The 14,396-nt window shown below is 53.2% G+C and overlaps 1 protein-coding gene across 1 annotated transcript in view; it reads left to right on the forward strand.

Annotated features, from left to right (window-relative positions):
* The first annotated feature begins 1,073 nt into the window (after positions 1 to 1,073).
* CDHR2 (cadherin related family member 2) overlaps positions 1,074 to 14,396 on the forward strand; it is a 29,451-nt gene continuing 16,128 nt past the window's right edge. Inside the window, exons 1-11 of the mRNA XM_010992421.3 lie at positions 1,074 to 1,147; positions 5,305 to 5,371; positions 5,635 to 5,706; positions 9,198 to 9,337; positions 9,447 to 9,500; positions 11,028 to 11,117; positions 12,901 to 12,990; positions 13,628 to 13,753; positions 13,828 to 13,974; positions 14,055 to 14,130; positions 14,230 to 14,345. Of these exons, the coding sequence (XP_010990723.3) occupies positions 5,320 to 5,371; positions 5,635 to 5,706; positions 9,198 to 9,337; positions 9,447 to 9,500; positions 11,028 to 11,117; positions 12,901 to 12,990; positions 13,628 to 13,753; positions 13,828 to 13,974; positions 14,055 to 14,130; positions 14,230 to 14,345 (963 nt within the window). The 5' untranslated portion in view covers positions 1,074 to 1,147; positions 5,305 to 5,319. The remainder of the gene's footprint in view (positions 1,148 to 5,304; positions 5,372 to 5,634; positions 5,707 to 9,197; positions 9,338 to 9,446; positions 9,501 to 11,027; positions 11,118 to 12,900; positions 12,991 to 13,627; positions 13,754 to 13,827; positions 13,975 to 14,054; positions 14,131 to 14,229; positions 14,346 to 14,396) is intronic.

Consider the following 14,396-nt stretch of genomic DNA (forward strand, 5'->3'; position numbering starts at 1 on the left):
GGGGGAAGTGTGGAGGAGGCCCCATCAGGCGAGGAGAAATGAGGCGAGCCAGGGTAGGGCTCTTTCCTCATTGTAGGGCCTTGGTGTTGTGGTCAGAGATGATTCTTGGTTTATGGTCACTTCCCCTCTCTGAGCCCCACAACCTGTCTCTGTAGTGATCATAACAGTGCCTGCCTCTCCTGGGTGATGTCAGGCAGCAGAGAGACCATGATGTAAAGCACACAGTAGGTGCTCAATAAATGCTGATCCCAGCTCCTCAGGAGGCACAAGGATCTCCCCCTCAGGACTTCCCTGGAGCTGAGGGCATATTTGCATGCTTCAGGCCTCACTGAGTGCCTGCTCTGGGCTGGGTGTCTCCCTGGCCAGCCTCGCAGGTCCCTGGCATGGGAGGACCTAGCACCCCTGGGTCCCGACGCAGGCAGCAGGACTCAGAGAGGGGCGGTGACTTCTCTAAACCTCCCAGCCAGAAGAACTCTAGGACCCCTTTCTCCTGTGTCAACATGGGGATGGTTGGACCTCTGAGGCTAGAGGAGGAGTTGGGGATTTGGACTCTGCCAGGAGGCCGTGGGTGCTGGGTTGGTACCTAAAGCCAGCCTGGAGGTGGATGAGCCCCGGGGGAGGGCAGATCCCTCTGAGGGCCTCCACAGAGGGGAATAATCGCTTCTCTGCGGAAACCTCATGTTTGCTGGTTACACTGTTTCACTAGTTCCCTCCCCTGACATTTCCTTTCTCACCTTCCCACAGGTCCCCTGCCACTGAGGACTTTTACAGCAGGGAGAGGACTGAGGGTCCAGACGTCACCCTCTTCATCCTTTCCACCTCCCGCCTGCCCCGGGGCTGGACCTGGTTCCTGTGTCCTCTGGGCTCTTCTCTGCCCGGCCCTGGCTCTGTGGCCTAGGCCTCCAGGCCTGCGGGCATTGGGGTCCATCGCCTTGGTCCTGCCCTCCTACCCGCTCCTGGGCTGCTGTCAGGGCCTCCTGAGGAGTCATTCTTTCCCAGGAGGTGTGGTCTCTGCCAGGGTTAATGATTCCTCAGGGGAGGCGGAGATGGTGCCAAAGTCTGCTGGCCGCACCACCACAACCCTGGACGGTGCCCACCTGTGCCCGCGGTGCCAGCCTCTGCCTCCCGGGCCCCTTCTGGGGCGCAGGTAGGGACAGCACCGCTCTGCAGCAGGGGCGCGCCGTCTCCTGGCGAGGGGTAGGGACTGAGGAGGGTTGGTGGGGCCAAGGCGAGCTTCGGGGACACCCCCACCCCAGCTGGGTGGGAGCTCTGGGCAGAGGGAGCGCACACTGGGGCTGGGTTGGGCAGACCTGGAGTGAGTCCCAGCCTGATCACAAGGCCTCCGTTTCTTCTGCAGTTTGGGGCAAATGATGTCTATTGCCAGGGTTCTGATGGCTCCCTTCCTTCCGAGGCCTTGGGCAATTTAGACCCACTGAGGACTCTTCTGAGGATGAAAGGGAGGCAGGTCCCCTAGAGCAATCATTTCACCTCCCTGGGTCCCTTTCACAGGAAGCCCCGAGAAGTGAAGACAAAGGTGGCTGAGCCTGGAGCCGCCAGAGCTCCAGCTCAACTCTTTGGGTTCAGATCCCAGCTCCATCCTGACTTTGGGTAGGCTCCATAACTCTCCTGGGCCTCAGTTTCCTCCTCATCTGTAGGATGGGGATGGTAACTATGCAGGAAAGAGGCTGGAGAGCCCCGGAGCAGTTCAGCCTGTGGTCCGTGATGGGGTCCAGTGCCTCCTCGGTCAGCACTAGGAAGTGTCCAGCTGGGACTCAGTACAGGCTGGCCCCCAACTCTGGCCCATTCCCAGGCCCCAGCACATGTCTTCGCCCTGGGGTACCGGATGGAGACTCAGCTGAGAGCTGGGTGGGCCTGGGCCTCTTCCCCGAGGGAGAACTGCTGGGTTAGGGCACCAGGCACAAAGCAGGGGTCTGGGCACCGCTGAGATCCAACTGTTGGAAACAAGCCGTGAACCGTATGTGGACGCTGGTTCTCACTGGCACCCTGTTTCCCAGCAGGGAAACTGAAGCCCAGAGAGGATAAGGGCTTGCCTGGGGTGGCACAGAAAGTAAGTGGAATGCTGCAGTCTGAACACAGGACCCTTTGACTCCAGATCTGTCTGCCAGGGAAACAGCCTGGGGCTGGGACAGGAGGGGCTGCGTCCCCTCCACTGGAGTCGAGTGGAGCCCAGACCAAGGCTGTCCCAGGGGCTCCTGATTTAGGAGCCAGTCTGGGTCTAATGCTTTGCCCCTTCCTCTGGGGCATCCCTCTCTGAACTTCTCTGGGCCTCAGTTTCCTTACCTGGCCTCTGGAACAATCATTCCTACAGCTGGGAAACAACGCTGAGAAGTAAAGGAGAAAGTGGAAGCAAAGGTTGTGGTCAGTTGGAGGTGGCGGTGGTGGCGCCCGCGTGTCTCAGGAGGTGGGGGGCTAGAGGTGGGGGGCTAGAGCCACTCTAATTCACCTCCGCACCCTTTCGGACCTTTCCCCAAGCTCCCTTTGAGAGTAGGGGAATGGAAGGGGTAGCGGACCTTTCCCCAAGCTCCCTTTGAGAGTAGGGGAATGGAAGGGGTAGCGGGAGCTTGAGGGAGGGGGTTTGGGAAGAAAAGAAGCTGTAACTTCCAGAACGTAGATAGTCCCCTTTTTCAGAAGGCAAACTGGGAAGGAGGAAGGAGGAAGGAGGAAGGAGGAAGGAGGAGCTGCAGGGGCAGCTGTGCTGTGACTGGGCCCCAAGAAGGGGAAGCCTCCCTCACTCCCAGGCCTGCGGAGAGGGCTAGCATAAGCCCCCTTGAGTCTCCTGCCCTGTCCAGCCCATGGGTGACTCCATTCACTTCTTGGTCACTGGTGCTTGCTGTGTCCCCTGCCCCGGCTGGGTTACCAGGAGCTTCAGGGCCAGAGGAGGGGCCACCAACACCTGAACTTGGCTCCATACCTGGCCTCACTTTGGAGGACAGAGAATTTGCACAAATGCAGAAGACTAGGGGAAGTGTTCTGGGCAGAGGGGAGGGCATATGCAAATGTCTGGAGGCAGGAAAACCCGGTGTGTACTGAGAACAGGTGAATTCAGTGTCTCTGGGCCACAGGAAGGGGAGAGCAGCTTGTGTGGGAAGAGACCCAGCACCTGTGAGGCCCTAGCTTGCCAGGAGGAGGGAGGCATGGGAAGTGTGTTCTGCAGTCAGTGGGAGCCATGGTGGAGGTTTGAGCTGGGGAGTGGCTGTGCCCAGTGCCTGGGGGAAGGCTCACTGGTGGGGCAGGTTCAGCCTGTACCGTCCTGAGCTCACACGGGCTCTGTGCGTTTTTCTTAGGTGACCGAATCCAGGGGACGACGCTCTGAACTGTAGAACTTTGGCCTCATTATGATCAAATGAGCCTGTGTTTATAAAGGTCTCTGTGACAAGGAGGAGGCAGGATTGCCTGAGAGGCAAGGCAGGAGGGAGGGGGGAGTCAGAAGAAACTTCGATGAGGGCTGAGTAGAGCTGGGTGTGGGAAGGGGGCCTGGAGGCGGAGGCCTTTCTGCCTCCACCTGGACCCCCGGGGCTCTGCGCGGCCTGTGGGCAGAGTCTGGCTGAAGAGGAAAACCAAGCCTGGAAGGAGAGAGCACAGACGTCCTGCTCTGGGCTCTGATTACTGACTGGGTCACAGCCCTTCCCCTCAGGGACCACGGCGTGCTAAGGACGCCATTGTAATGGGTACAAAGTTCCAGCCACAGCGAGCGTCCCTCCTTGCCAGCTCCCTTCCCCTCAGGACTGGATCCAAGGGCAGGCATCTCCCATCTTCCCAACTGCACTTTGATTGGCAAGGAGCACACCCGGCATACCTGTGGCTGAGCCCTGAGTGACTAATTGTCTTATGGCCGCTGATTCACCTCTGAAGGAAGGCAGCAAGAGAGCAAAAGAGCAAAGAAGAAGTGAGGGGGCAGGTCCAAGAGCGCACCAAAGGGGCCCCAGGACTACCTGCATCCGGCCAGCGTTAAGCGCCCAGGGTTTTGCCCACACAGTGGGTGCCAGCAGCCTGCGTCATCACCGACGCCCAGCTCCATCTGCGTCTCTGCTGTCAGGCCGCCACCATTCCCATCACCCCACAGCCACCGCCACCACCAGCTCCGTCTGCATCCCCACCCTCATCACACAAACATTACCGTTGCGTCCATCCCCACCTCCTCACTGCCACCATCAGCTCTTGCATCCCCTCTGCCACCCCTACCCCTAACGCAGCTGCTGGCCCTCTCCCAAACCCACCTGCACAACCAGCTTCAGGACTGCCTCAGTCACTCCCTACTCTTCACCCTAACGCCATCACACCAGCACCTCCCACAGCATCGTCGTCCCCAAGCAGAGTCTTTGTCTCACTGAGGACTATGGCTCAACACACATGGGAGGCCTGAGGACTTATTAGTTCCTCCCAAGAAGCCAAGGCCATTCGCATATCCCACCCGAGCTCAGCGTAGCCCTGCTATCCAGCATGTGAGCTGTTCCCAGCTATCATCTCTGGGGACCTTGGGGAGCCACAGTTTTCACAGCCACTTCCCCGTGGGCGCTGGCTAGAGTCCCACTACAGGTAATGAAATACAGTCCTTGGCGTCCTCCACACACAGCCCCACCCTGTTCGTGACCTCTATGCTCACTCACAGAGCCTGGGCAGGATGATGGACGCAGGGGAGAGACGGGAGCAGTTTCCATGGTAACTGCACTGGAAGTAGCGGTCCTAAGGGGAAGACGGCCCCACGAGATGCGATCTCGTGGAAGGAAGGAAGGGATCTGCATTTGCTGAGCAGCTACTGTGTGCCGTGCATTGAGCTGGCACCTTCTGTTCTCACACTCCTGATCCTGAGGGTGACAGTCTTGGTGACCAGGATCCTGCCTCAAGGCTGCACTGTTGTTTCTCCATTGTTCCTCCCTTGTCTCTGCCTTCCCTCCCTTCCCTGATTGGCAACTGTTTGAACCTGCCCTTTGGAGCTCAGGGAAGGTCAAGGAGGCTGAATGAAGCCTGTCACCTCTTGTTTCCTACAAACAAGAACCAGGGAACACGGAAAGATTTGCACCGGGAAGGCCCCCACAAGGTCCTGCTTGGTGTCAGTTTGATATGTTTGCCTGTTTCCCTGGTGTAACTACTTCTTCTTTACTATTTATCTGTTGATGGACATTTAGGCTTTGAATTGGTTGGTTTACATATGAAAGGAGGGTTTGCAGGCAGGTCTTTTGTTCTGTCTAGGAAATGGCTAGCTGCGGGAGGGGCAGTGTCTCCCAGGCCCAGCGGAGGGAGGCCTGGGCACCGCTGCCCCTTCCCTGATGCCTCTTCCCTCAGGTCCCTCCGGACGTGATGGCGTGGCGGCGGCTGTCCTGCCTCTTGCTTCCTGCCCTCGCTGTGTCTGGTAGGTACCTCCCCTCCCCCACAGGGCAGCACTAACCTGGGGACCCTGGGCAGAGCCCTCCAGGAGGGAGGTTGCTACTTCATCAGGAAACACCCTGCTCCTCTGGCCTAGGGAGGCCTGGGGAGGAATCCAGGCCCAGGCAGGTGAGCTGGGCTGCAGGTCGACCAGTGGGACAGGATGCAGACTCCCATGGGGACAAGTTGGGGGGGGGGGGTCAGTCTTTACAGGGGTGTCCAGATGTTTCAGCGCTCCAACCCTTACAGTGGCAGCCAACGTGGCCCCGACCTTCCTGTCCAACATGTCCATAGTGAGCCTGCCCGAGGACCTACCCGTGGGTGAGTAACCGTCCCTGTGCCGAGACCGTGCCAAGCCCTCACCCACAGGATGGTCCCGGGGGCTCCCATGTGGGCTTGCTCCCCAGCCCTGCAGCTCCATGGCTCGTCACAGGGCAAAGGCGGCCTAAAGGGAGTTTGTTCCAGAAGTTTGTTTTCTCCTTTTCAGCTTTTGGGTCAAGGGTTCTCACATGGCATCAAATAGTTAAAACTCACGCCAGGAGAACATTCCTCCCCTTTTCCATCTCTTTCAGTCTGTCTGATTTCCCCGAGGAGAGAGTGTGCCCTTGCTACCGTTGTCTCTCTTCTGTCTCTCTCACTTGCTAATCTCTCTCCAGCCTCTGCTATTTTATTTTCCCAAACTGGGAGGGGAGGGGGAGAGAGAGAGAGAGACAGAGACAGAGACAGAGACAGAGACAGAGAGAGACAGAGAGCGAGCAAGCTGGTGAGTGCAGGCTTTAGGCTCAGAGCCTTTCACACACAAACACATCTCACCAGAAGGCACTGCCTTTGCCTTGTGTTTCTTGTCTTTGGAGCATTACCTTCTATCACTTGCAGGTAGGATGGGCTTTCCATCTACAGTAGCAATCTAAAGTTTGCTTTTAAAATAAATGTATTGACATGAAATAGGAATTCAGTTGCAAGAAGAGTCGTAAGTGACCAGACATGGATGTGGCACAGACCGTGGTGATGTACGGGACTGAATGACGTTCAGGAAACATCATTTCAGATGAAGCCGTAGGGACTGGATGCCAAATTCCCAGCAGGCAGGATGGGGGATGAAGAAGCAGAAAGGATAGATAGATGACTGTATTCGTTGGGATATGGGGTCAGCTGTGCAAAACAGACCCCAAGTTACAGAGGTGTAAACGAGGTCAAGCTTTGTTATTCTCACACAGCTGTCTAGAGCAGCGAGTCCAGGGCTGTTGGAGGCTCTGCTCCATCAGGCTGTTCCTCGCTCCGTGCTTCTGGTGTCAGGACCCTCCATCCGTGCCCAGGCTCTGCCTCCCCGAGGGCATGGCCCTCATCCATATGGTCCAAGATGGCTCATGCCATACCCTATTCCAGGGAGAGGTGTGCGGAGGAAGGGGCCAAGAAAGCTTGTCCCCTTCTCATAACGGGATTCCAGACTTTACACACGTTACTTCTGTTCACATCTCATTGGCCAGAACTTAGCTGCATGCCCTAGCTGTAAGGGAACTTGAGAAATGAGTTTTGTTTCTTTTAATGGATGTGCTGGGGGTTGAACCCAGGACCTCATGCTTGCTGAGCACGGAGCTATACCTTTCCCCCAAGAAATGAGATCTTTATTTTAGTTGGCCGTGTGCCTAACTCAAAATCTAGGTTTCTATTAGTCTGAGAGAAAGGGGATTGTGAATATTGGGAGACAATTACAGTCTTTGTTGCAGTGTCAGAATTGGGACCGCAGGTATCTAAAGCTGCGGATGAAGCAAAAGGCTGCATCAAAGAAGGTGAACTCCAGAGTTGGCCTTAGTCTTGGTACATGAAGAAAGGATGGGCGACAGGTTTTGCAGCCACGAAAGCCACATCCATTTGGATGTGGTTGCCAGGACAGCAAAGTCTATTAAGGGTTATATTAATAAAGGTTTAAAGCCCAGAATGAGGGAGGTGATAGTCTCATTATATTCTGAGATGGCTTAATTCTTCCTGGAAGACTGAGCTGAAGTCGAACTATTTGATATCTATGAATGTCCTTTGTACAACAGAGTAGTGTACACATGTTAATGATATTTTACATATATTTTCACATCTGTTTGTTCAAGGACAAACACATACACACACACCCCTCCAGACAAATGTCACAAATATATGTAACCCAAATGCCCTCAAGATCTCCATTCTCATAGATAATCCTTTAATTTCATGTCTGATCTCAGCCAGACCAAACAAGGGTCTTCTCTTTCAGGATCACAGGGACCCTCTCTGGACTTTCTTAAACCACAGAGTTACTTCCTCCTTCCTGAGATGACTTTTATGTCTCTCTTGGTGTGTGAAAGCATTTTCAGTCAGGTTTTAAAAAATGTTATTTAGATATTTTATTTTGAAGTATAGTATATGCTCAGGAAAGCACATGTAACTGCCAGGAAATAGGATCTTGCCAGCACCCCATCCCCTTCCTCCCCTTCTGGTCACTCCCCATCCTTTCTCTCCTGCACAGGGCCTGTTTTCCTGACACTAACACTGTACAGTAGTTTAGTATTGTAAGGTAGACTTTAAAAAAGATACACTGCGTTTCAAATATCAAATTCAAGTTTAGTAACAGAGACCTAACATATGTCTTTTATTTCTGGAGTGCTTATTGATTTGTTTGTTACATTTAATTTTTTTTAGACAGACTTTTGAAAAAGCCTTTCTTCCCTGACCCACCTTTCTATGACCATGGACAAATGTGTACAGAGAAGGATTAACACACACCCACTCCCCTCCCACATTTCCTTGGGTATGAAGGCCGTTTTGTGTTTTGATATTTCTGAATCAGGATGTGTCTTATATGTGAGATAGTCACTTAACACAGAACGACTCCACCCCAGCAGTCATTAAATTGACAGTGTGTCTCACAACCAAGGAAACGTAATGTAGACACTGACATTGTTTTAGCCCGATGGTCTTCCTGGAGGAGGGGGCGTGGGTGGGGAGAGATCAAGCTTCTAAAGAGTTTCTGGAGGAGCCAGGACTGCTTGAGCAAAGAAGAGTAGACTCCAGGTGTGCTGCCAAGACTGTCCCTGAAGGGCTGTCGTGGGCAAGACAGGGGGGCTGGTTCTCCCAGACCCTCAGGCTGGGTGCTGCCTCCCCGCCGACCCCAACTGTGCTGCAGTGTTCTGGCACTTTTGCTTTTATGCACCCCTTCCTCCAGAAAAAATATATTTAAAGTGTACATTTTTTAAATTGAAGTATAGTCAGTTTACAATGTTGTGTTAATTTCTGGTGTAAGCATAATGTTTCAGTCATGCATATACATACAGACTCCTTTTCATACCCTCTTTCATTATGGGTTACTACAAGATATTGAATATTGGTCCCTGTGCTGTACAGTAGAAACTTGTTTATCTATTTTATACATAGTAGTTAGTATGTGCAATTCTTGAACTCCCAAGTTTATCCCTCCACCCCCTTCCCTCTCTGGTAACCATAAATCTGTTTTCTATGTCTGTGAGTCTGTTTCTGCTTTGTTAATAAGTTCATTTATGTCATTTTTTTTAATGGCGCTGGGAAAACTGGACAGCAGCATGGAAATCAATGAAGCTAGAACACTCCCTTACAGCACGCATTGTGTCATTTTCACATATATATACACACACACAAACACTTCTTTATCCATTCATCCTCTGATGGGCATTGAGATTGTCTCCAGGTCTTGACCCTTCTGACTTTAAAGGAAATTAAATGTTCTTGTGGGCCTCGCGGGCAGCTCGGCCAGGTCAGTATTGAATCAGGCGGCCATGGACCCTGGGCATTCCCTGTCCCGTCTCCAGGTGCCGAGGCCTTCTGGTTGGCAGCTCAGGACAGGGACAATGACCCTCTGACCTATGGGATTAGTGGTTCCTATGCCTACTTCTTTAGTGTCACCCCGGAAACTGGGGAAGTGAAGCTGGCCAGCCTTCTGGACTATGAGGTAAAGTGAAGCAACCTGGGGAGTCTTGGTGACGGGGGCGGGGAGATGGGGAGAGCCCTTGGGCCCCGAGCAGGGCTCACCCTGATCTCTTTCTCTCTGCCCACTGCAGACGCTCTACTTGTTCGCCATTACCATCTCTGTGAGCGATGGTCACAACAACCCAGTGAGTCAGAAGTGGGGAGGGGAGGGTGGCCCAGGGGTCGGAGAGCAGGGGACTGAGGGCCCAGTTCTCACCCAGTCCCCCGTCTCAGATGAGCGGAGTGAGCCCCAGTGAACAAAAAACAAACTGAAGATCAATTTTTATCAAAATTATACTTGTCCATTTTAGGGTCATACAATCTTACAAGATTTTAATATTTATCATTAATTTATGTAATTAGATAAATATATTGTTTACCTTTTGTGTATCTATTTTGTATATCTATTGTATATCATTAATTTCATTATTAATTTATACTAACACACACATTAATAAAAAAACAAGTGCCAAATACCTCCCTACCCTCTCTCCACAGAGACCATCACTTTCAACCCCTTTGACTGAGTGGGTTGGTCTCAGTGTTCGTACCTTTCAATAACATGCTTTTATAGCTATGTCTCATGTCTGTGAAAGTTGGGTTTTTGTCTTTATAACCTATTCCCCGAACCCCATCCATTAAAGAAAAGATTGTTTTAATGACTTGGATATTCAAAAATACTTTCTCTCTGTAAATATTTTAAAAACTGCAGATGTGGGGAGGGTGTATCTCAGTGGTCGAGTCTGTGCTTCGCATACACAAGGTCTTGGATTCAGTCCCCAGCACCTCCGTAAATAAATAAAAATAAACAAAATTAATTGCCTTCCCTCACAAAAAAAATTTTTTTTAAACTGCAGGTAAAATTCAAATCCCCTTGGGGGAATCCTTCCCAGCCCACTCCCATGTGAGGTGTCCACCATCACTGTGTTCTTTTCTATGTTCGCTAAGCATTCACATACATATATGCATCCACGAAGAAAGATCGTAGTTTTTGGTGTGTTTTCTTAAACCCACATGGGATCCTTCTGCACATATGGTCTTGAACTGCCTTGTCCACTTAACAATCAGCTTTGTGGGGTGGGAGAGTGTATAGCTCAGTGGTGGAGTGCATGCCTAGCATGCACCAGGTCCCAGATTCAATCCCCAGTACCTCCATTAAAAAACAAACAAACAAATAAACCTAATCACCAATCAGCTTTGGAGCCCTTTCTGTGTCTGTACATGAGTCCCTCTTTCCTGTTTCCTGTATGTCTGTAGCCCAGTGTCGGGGTGAACCACCGTGCTTAGCTGGTCTCCTCAACACTGAAGTTGTTCACAGCTTTACGCTGTGGCTAACAAAGCTAAAAGGAACATTCTTGTAATAAGACAGACACATTTTAGATTTTTTAAAATGACCTAATGATTTCCACCGTGTACTCTCCAATGGTTCAGACGTGTGGAGAGAGAAAAACTAAATAAGGAGTAAATCCACATGAAGTGTATCGGAAGTTCTTTGTACAATACTTGCAACTTTCCTGGCCTTTGAAATGGTATCAAATAAAAAGTTACCCCTGACATTGCCTGATTGTTCACCTGAGAAGCTATGCCAGCTTGCACGCCCCTCCAGACACTTCTCACTTTGCTTTCTCAAGTGCCCACATTTTCTCGGCTCACCTGGGCTTTCTCACATGCAGGTGCAGAAGGAAATGCAGGTGATCTTGGAGGACAGGAATGATAATGCGCCTGTTTTCCAGAACACTGGCTTCTCCACCAGCATCAACGAGGTAACATCTGCCTTAACGGGTGTATGAGTAGGCTACAGGCATCCCAGAAATCTGCTCAGAGTGGGAAGGACTAGAGAGCCAGCAGGGGATCCAGGATTGGACAGAGGACCTCCTAGAAGAGGCAACTGCAGGAACCAGAGTCAGGGCAGACTACGTGTAACCCATGTACAGTAGTAACAGCAACATTCTGCAACCCATCAGACTGGATTGGGATTCTTTACATATAGATGGGGGGTAGGGGAGAGGAATTGATTTTCTCACGTAGCTGAAAAATGAGCAATATTCAGGCATGGCTGGATCCAGGTACTCAAGCCATGTCATCAAGAAGAGATTTCTCTCCACCTCTCAGCTCTGCTTCTCTTGTTGCCTCCATCCTGGAGTGAGGGAAGCAGGTCTCCCTTGTAGGGGTGGAAGTGTCCCCCAGCAGCTCCAGGCTCACATCCTGCCAGCTTTGCAAATGCAACACAGACTGTCTCTTTCTCAGTGGTTCCAGCCAAACCTCCAGGGCTGACTCTCTTTGGCCCATTTTGGGTCATGTGCCCATCAGTTGAGGGGTGTGGAATGCTCCAGTTGTTCTAAGGTTGCATCATGGACCTTCCCTTCTGAAGGGGGCAGTCCTACTTGAACTGTATGGGCAGGAAGGAGGTTCCCCAGTGGTCCCCGAGCAGCAGACACAACACCACTCCTGAATTTTCATTACCACGTGGCTTCGAAGACATACAAGTTGTGGGGCCCTCCACTAGGCTGCTGAGGTCCAGACAGCTGTTGGACAGGCTCTGACCGAGTACCTACTGTGTGTCCGGCGCTGTCCTTGGTACTGAGGATATCCAATGAAGACAGTCTTGGTCACCACCCTCAGTAGCTGAATCGACAAAGCATTAAACAAATAGGATTATTTTAGATGGTGTTGAGTTCTATGAAGAGCATAAAACATGACTGGGGAGGGGGGCTGCTTTAGGTTGAGCCAGTCAGGAAAGACTCCTCTGGGTAGGTGACATCTGAGCAGAACTAAATGGTGAGAAGCCTGGGCAGTGTATTCCAGGCATTCCAGGCATTCCAGGCAGGGAATGGCAGCTGCAAAGTCTCTGAGGTGGGAATCGGCCTGGAGTGCTCTAGGCATAGCCAGGAAGTTGGTGTGGATGGAGGGTGGAGGGGGAGGAGGAGGTAAGGTCAGAGAGGTGTGCAGTGGAGAGGCCTGACCTTGGAGGGCCATGGAGGCAGTCTGGACCGTATCCTGGGCAGAATGGTTTTGAGCAAAACTGGCTGGTTTTGAGCATGAGAGTGATGTGGTCTGGTTCAACAACTTCAAAGATCTCTTTGGCCATCTTGTGGAAATAGTGAGGATGTGGACAGGTCCTGGAGGCAAAGGTCCCCCAAAAGAACCTTCCAGCTCTGGAGGGCGCTGTGTGGAACCTGCTGCTGGAGGCTATAGAGGACCCACAGGGATGTTTAAGCAGGGGCATGGCACCTCCTGGGTTCTGGAATGACCACTCATGCTGGGGCTGAGGGGCTTTGCAAATCAGAAGCCAGCTTAGGAGGTGGAGGGGCTATGTGGGGAGAGGAGGAGGGGGGCCCTCGATCCCTGCCTCCATCCAGATGCCTGCAGTGGCCCAGCCCAGGTGGGAAGGGAAGGGAAACGTCTGTGGAGCGCTGGCTTTCAGGTTCTGGAATATTTATCATTATCTTCATGGTACAGTTGGGGACACTGAAGCTCTGGGGAGGGGCGTGATGTGGCATTTAGGAGATGGATTGGAGCTTATAGGTGACAAGACCCTCATTACAGACCCTGCCGGTTGGCTCCGTGGTGTTTTCCGTTCTTGCCACAGACAAAGACACAGGGTCTGCCGGAGCCATGGTGTACTCCATAGAGAAGGTAAGTGTGTGTGGGTCCACGTGGGAGCGGGGGCCCACCGCTCCTCATGGCCACCAGGGGGCAGCATCTCCCACACAACCCGCAGGGACCTTGAGGACCAGGGGCTCAGCGGTGGCCCAGCCCTGTCCCCGCACCTTCCCCTGGCCCCCTCTGGACCTCACTTGGCCCGGCTGCCTAAGGAGGGTGCATGCTGCGGACTGGTCCCTTCTTCCCAACCTCTTGCCTGGGGCACTGCCAGGCTCTTGCCGGGTTGATGTCACCCCATGTGGTGGCTGAGGCACTCCTGGCTTCACAGAAGAGGAAATCAAGGCTCAGGGAGGTCCAGGGTCTTGACCAAGGGCACGCAGACAGTGAGGGGTGTGACCTTAATTCTCATGAAGACACACTTGCTAGCCACAGCCCGCGTCACTGAGTGCCCACGACGTGCCTGGCCCCTGCCTCAGCTCCCTTGACCATCCTTTCAAACCACTGAGGCAATATCTGAGCCCATTTCCCAGAGGTGGAAGTCGAGGCTCAGAGAGGTTACGTGAGCTTGTGAGGTCAAGAGCAGAGTCACGATTCGACCCCAGGTCCCTCAGAACAGGTCCTGGGGGCAGGGCCATCCCGGGGGAGCCTGGCCGACTGTGTTCCGCCTCAGGTCACCCCTAGCACAGACGGCAACAAGCATCTCTTCCGGATCCTGTCCAACGGCTCCATCGTCCTCAATGGCAGCCTGAGCTACAACAACAAGAGTGCCTTCTACCAGCTGGAGCTGCAGGCCTGTGTGAGTAGGGGCGCCAGCCGGGGCGGGGGCACCGGGACCCGAGCCCAGGCTCACGGAGACGCGTCCCCCCACAGGACTCAGGCGGCTGGTACAACAACAGCCTCGTCACCCAGTGCTCCTCGCCCGTCTTCGTGTCCGTCTCTGTAATCGACCAGCCGGACCTGGACCCTCAGTTTGTCAAGGAGTTTTACTCGGCCTCTGTGGCTGAGGACACACCCCAGGTGTGCGGGGCACACAGAGGGGTCTGGCTGGAGATGACTGGCAGGGAAAGGGTCTGGCCTCTGACCATGCCTCCTTGCAGGGAACCTCGGTGCTGAAGGTGGAGGCCATGGACAGCGACAGAGGCATCAGTGACCACGTGATCTACAGCATCTCCAGTGAGAAGGGGGTGTCCCCAGGCGGGGGCGGGGGCAAGGGGAGGTGTGGGGGCTCTGTCAGAGCCGCCGCACACAGCTGCTCCTGCTGCCTCTTGCCAGACTCCACAAGGCCCGGCTGGTTTGACATTGAGCCAGATGGGGTGATCACGGTCAGTGGTTCCCTGGACAGAGAGCAGCTGTTGGAGGAGGACGAGGAGGTGCAGGTGCAGGTCACGGTGAGTGAGGGGCTGCTGCCCTCTTTGCACCCCTACTCTCTAAACTCTGAC

This window comes from Camelus dromedarius, chromosome 27 (assembly GCF_036321535.1).
Source record: "Camelus dromedarius isolate mCamDro1 chromosome 27, mCamDro1.pat, whole genome shotgun sequence".
Taxonomy (NCBI): Eukaryota; Metazoa; Chordata; class Mammalia; order Artiodactyla; family Camelidae; genus Camelus; species Camelus dromedarius.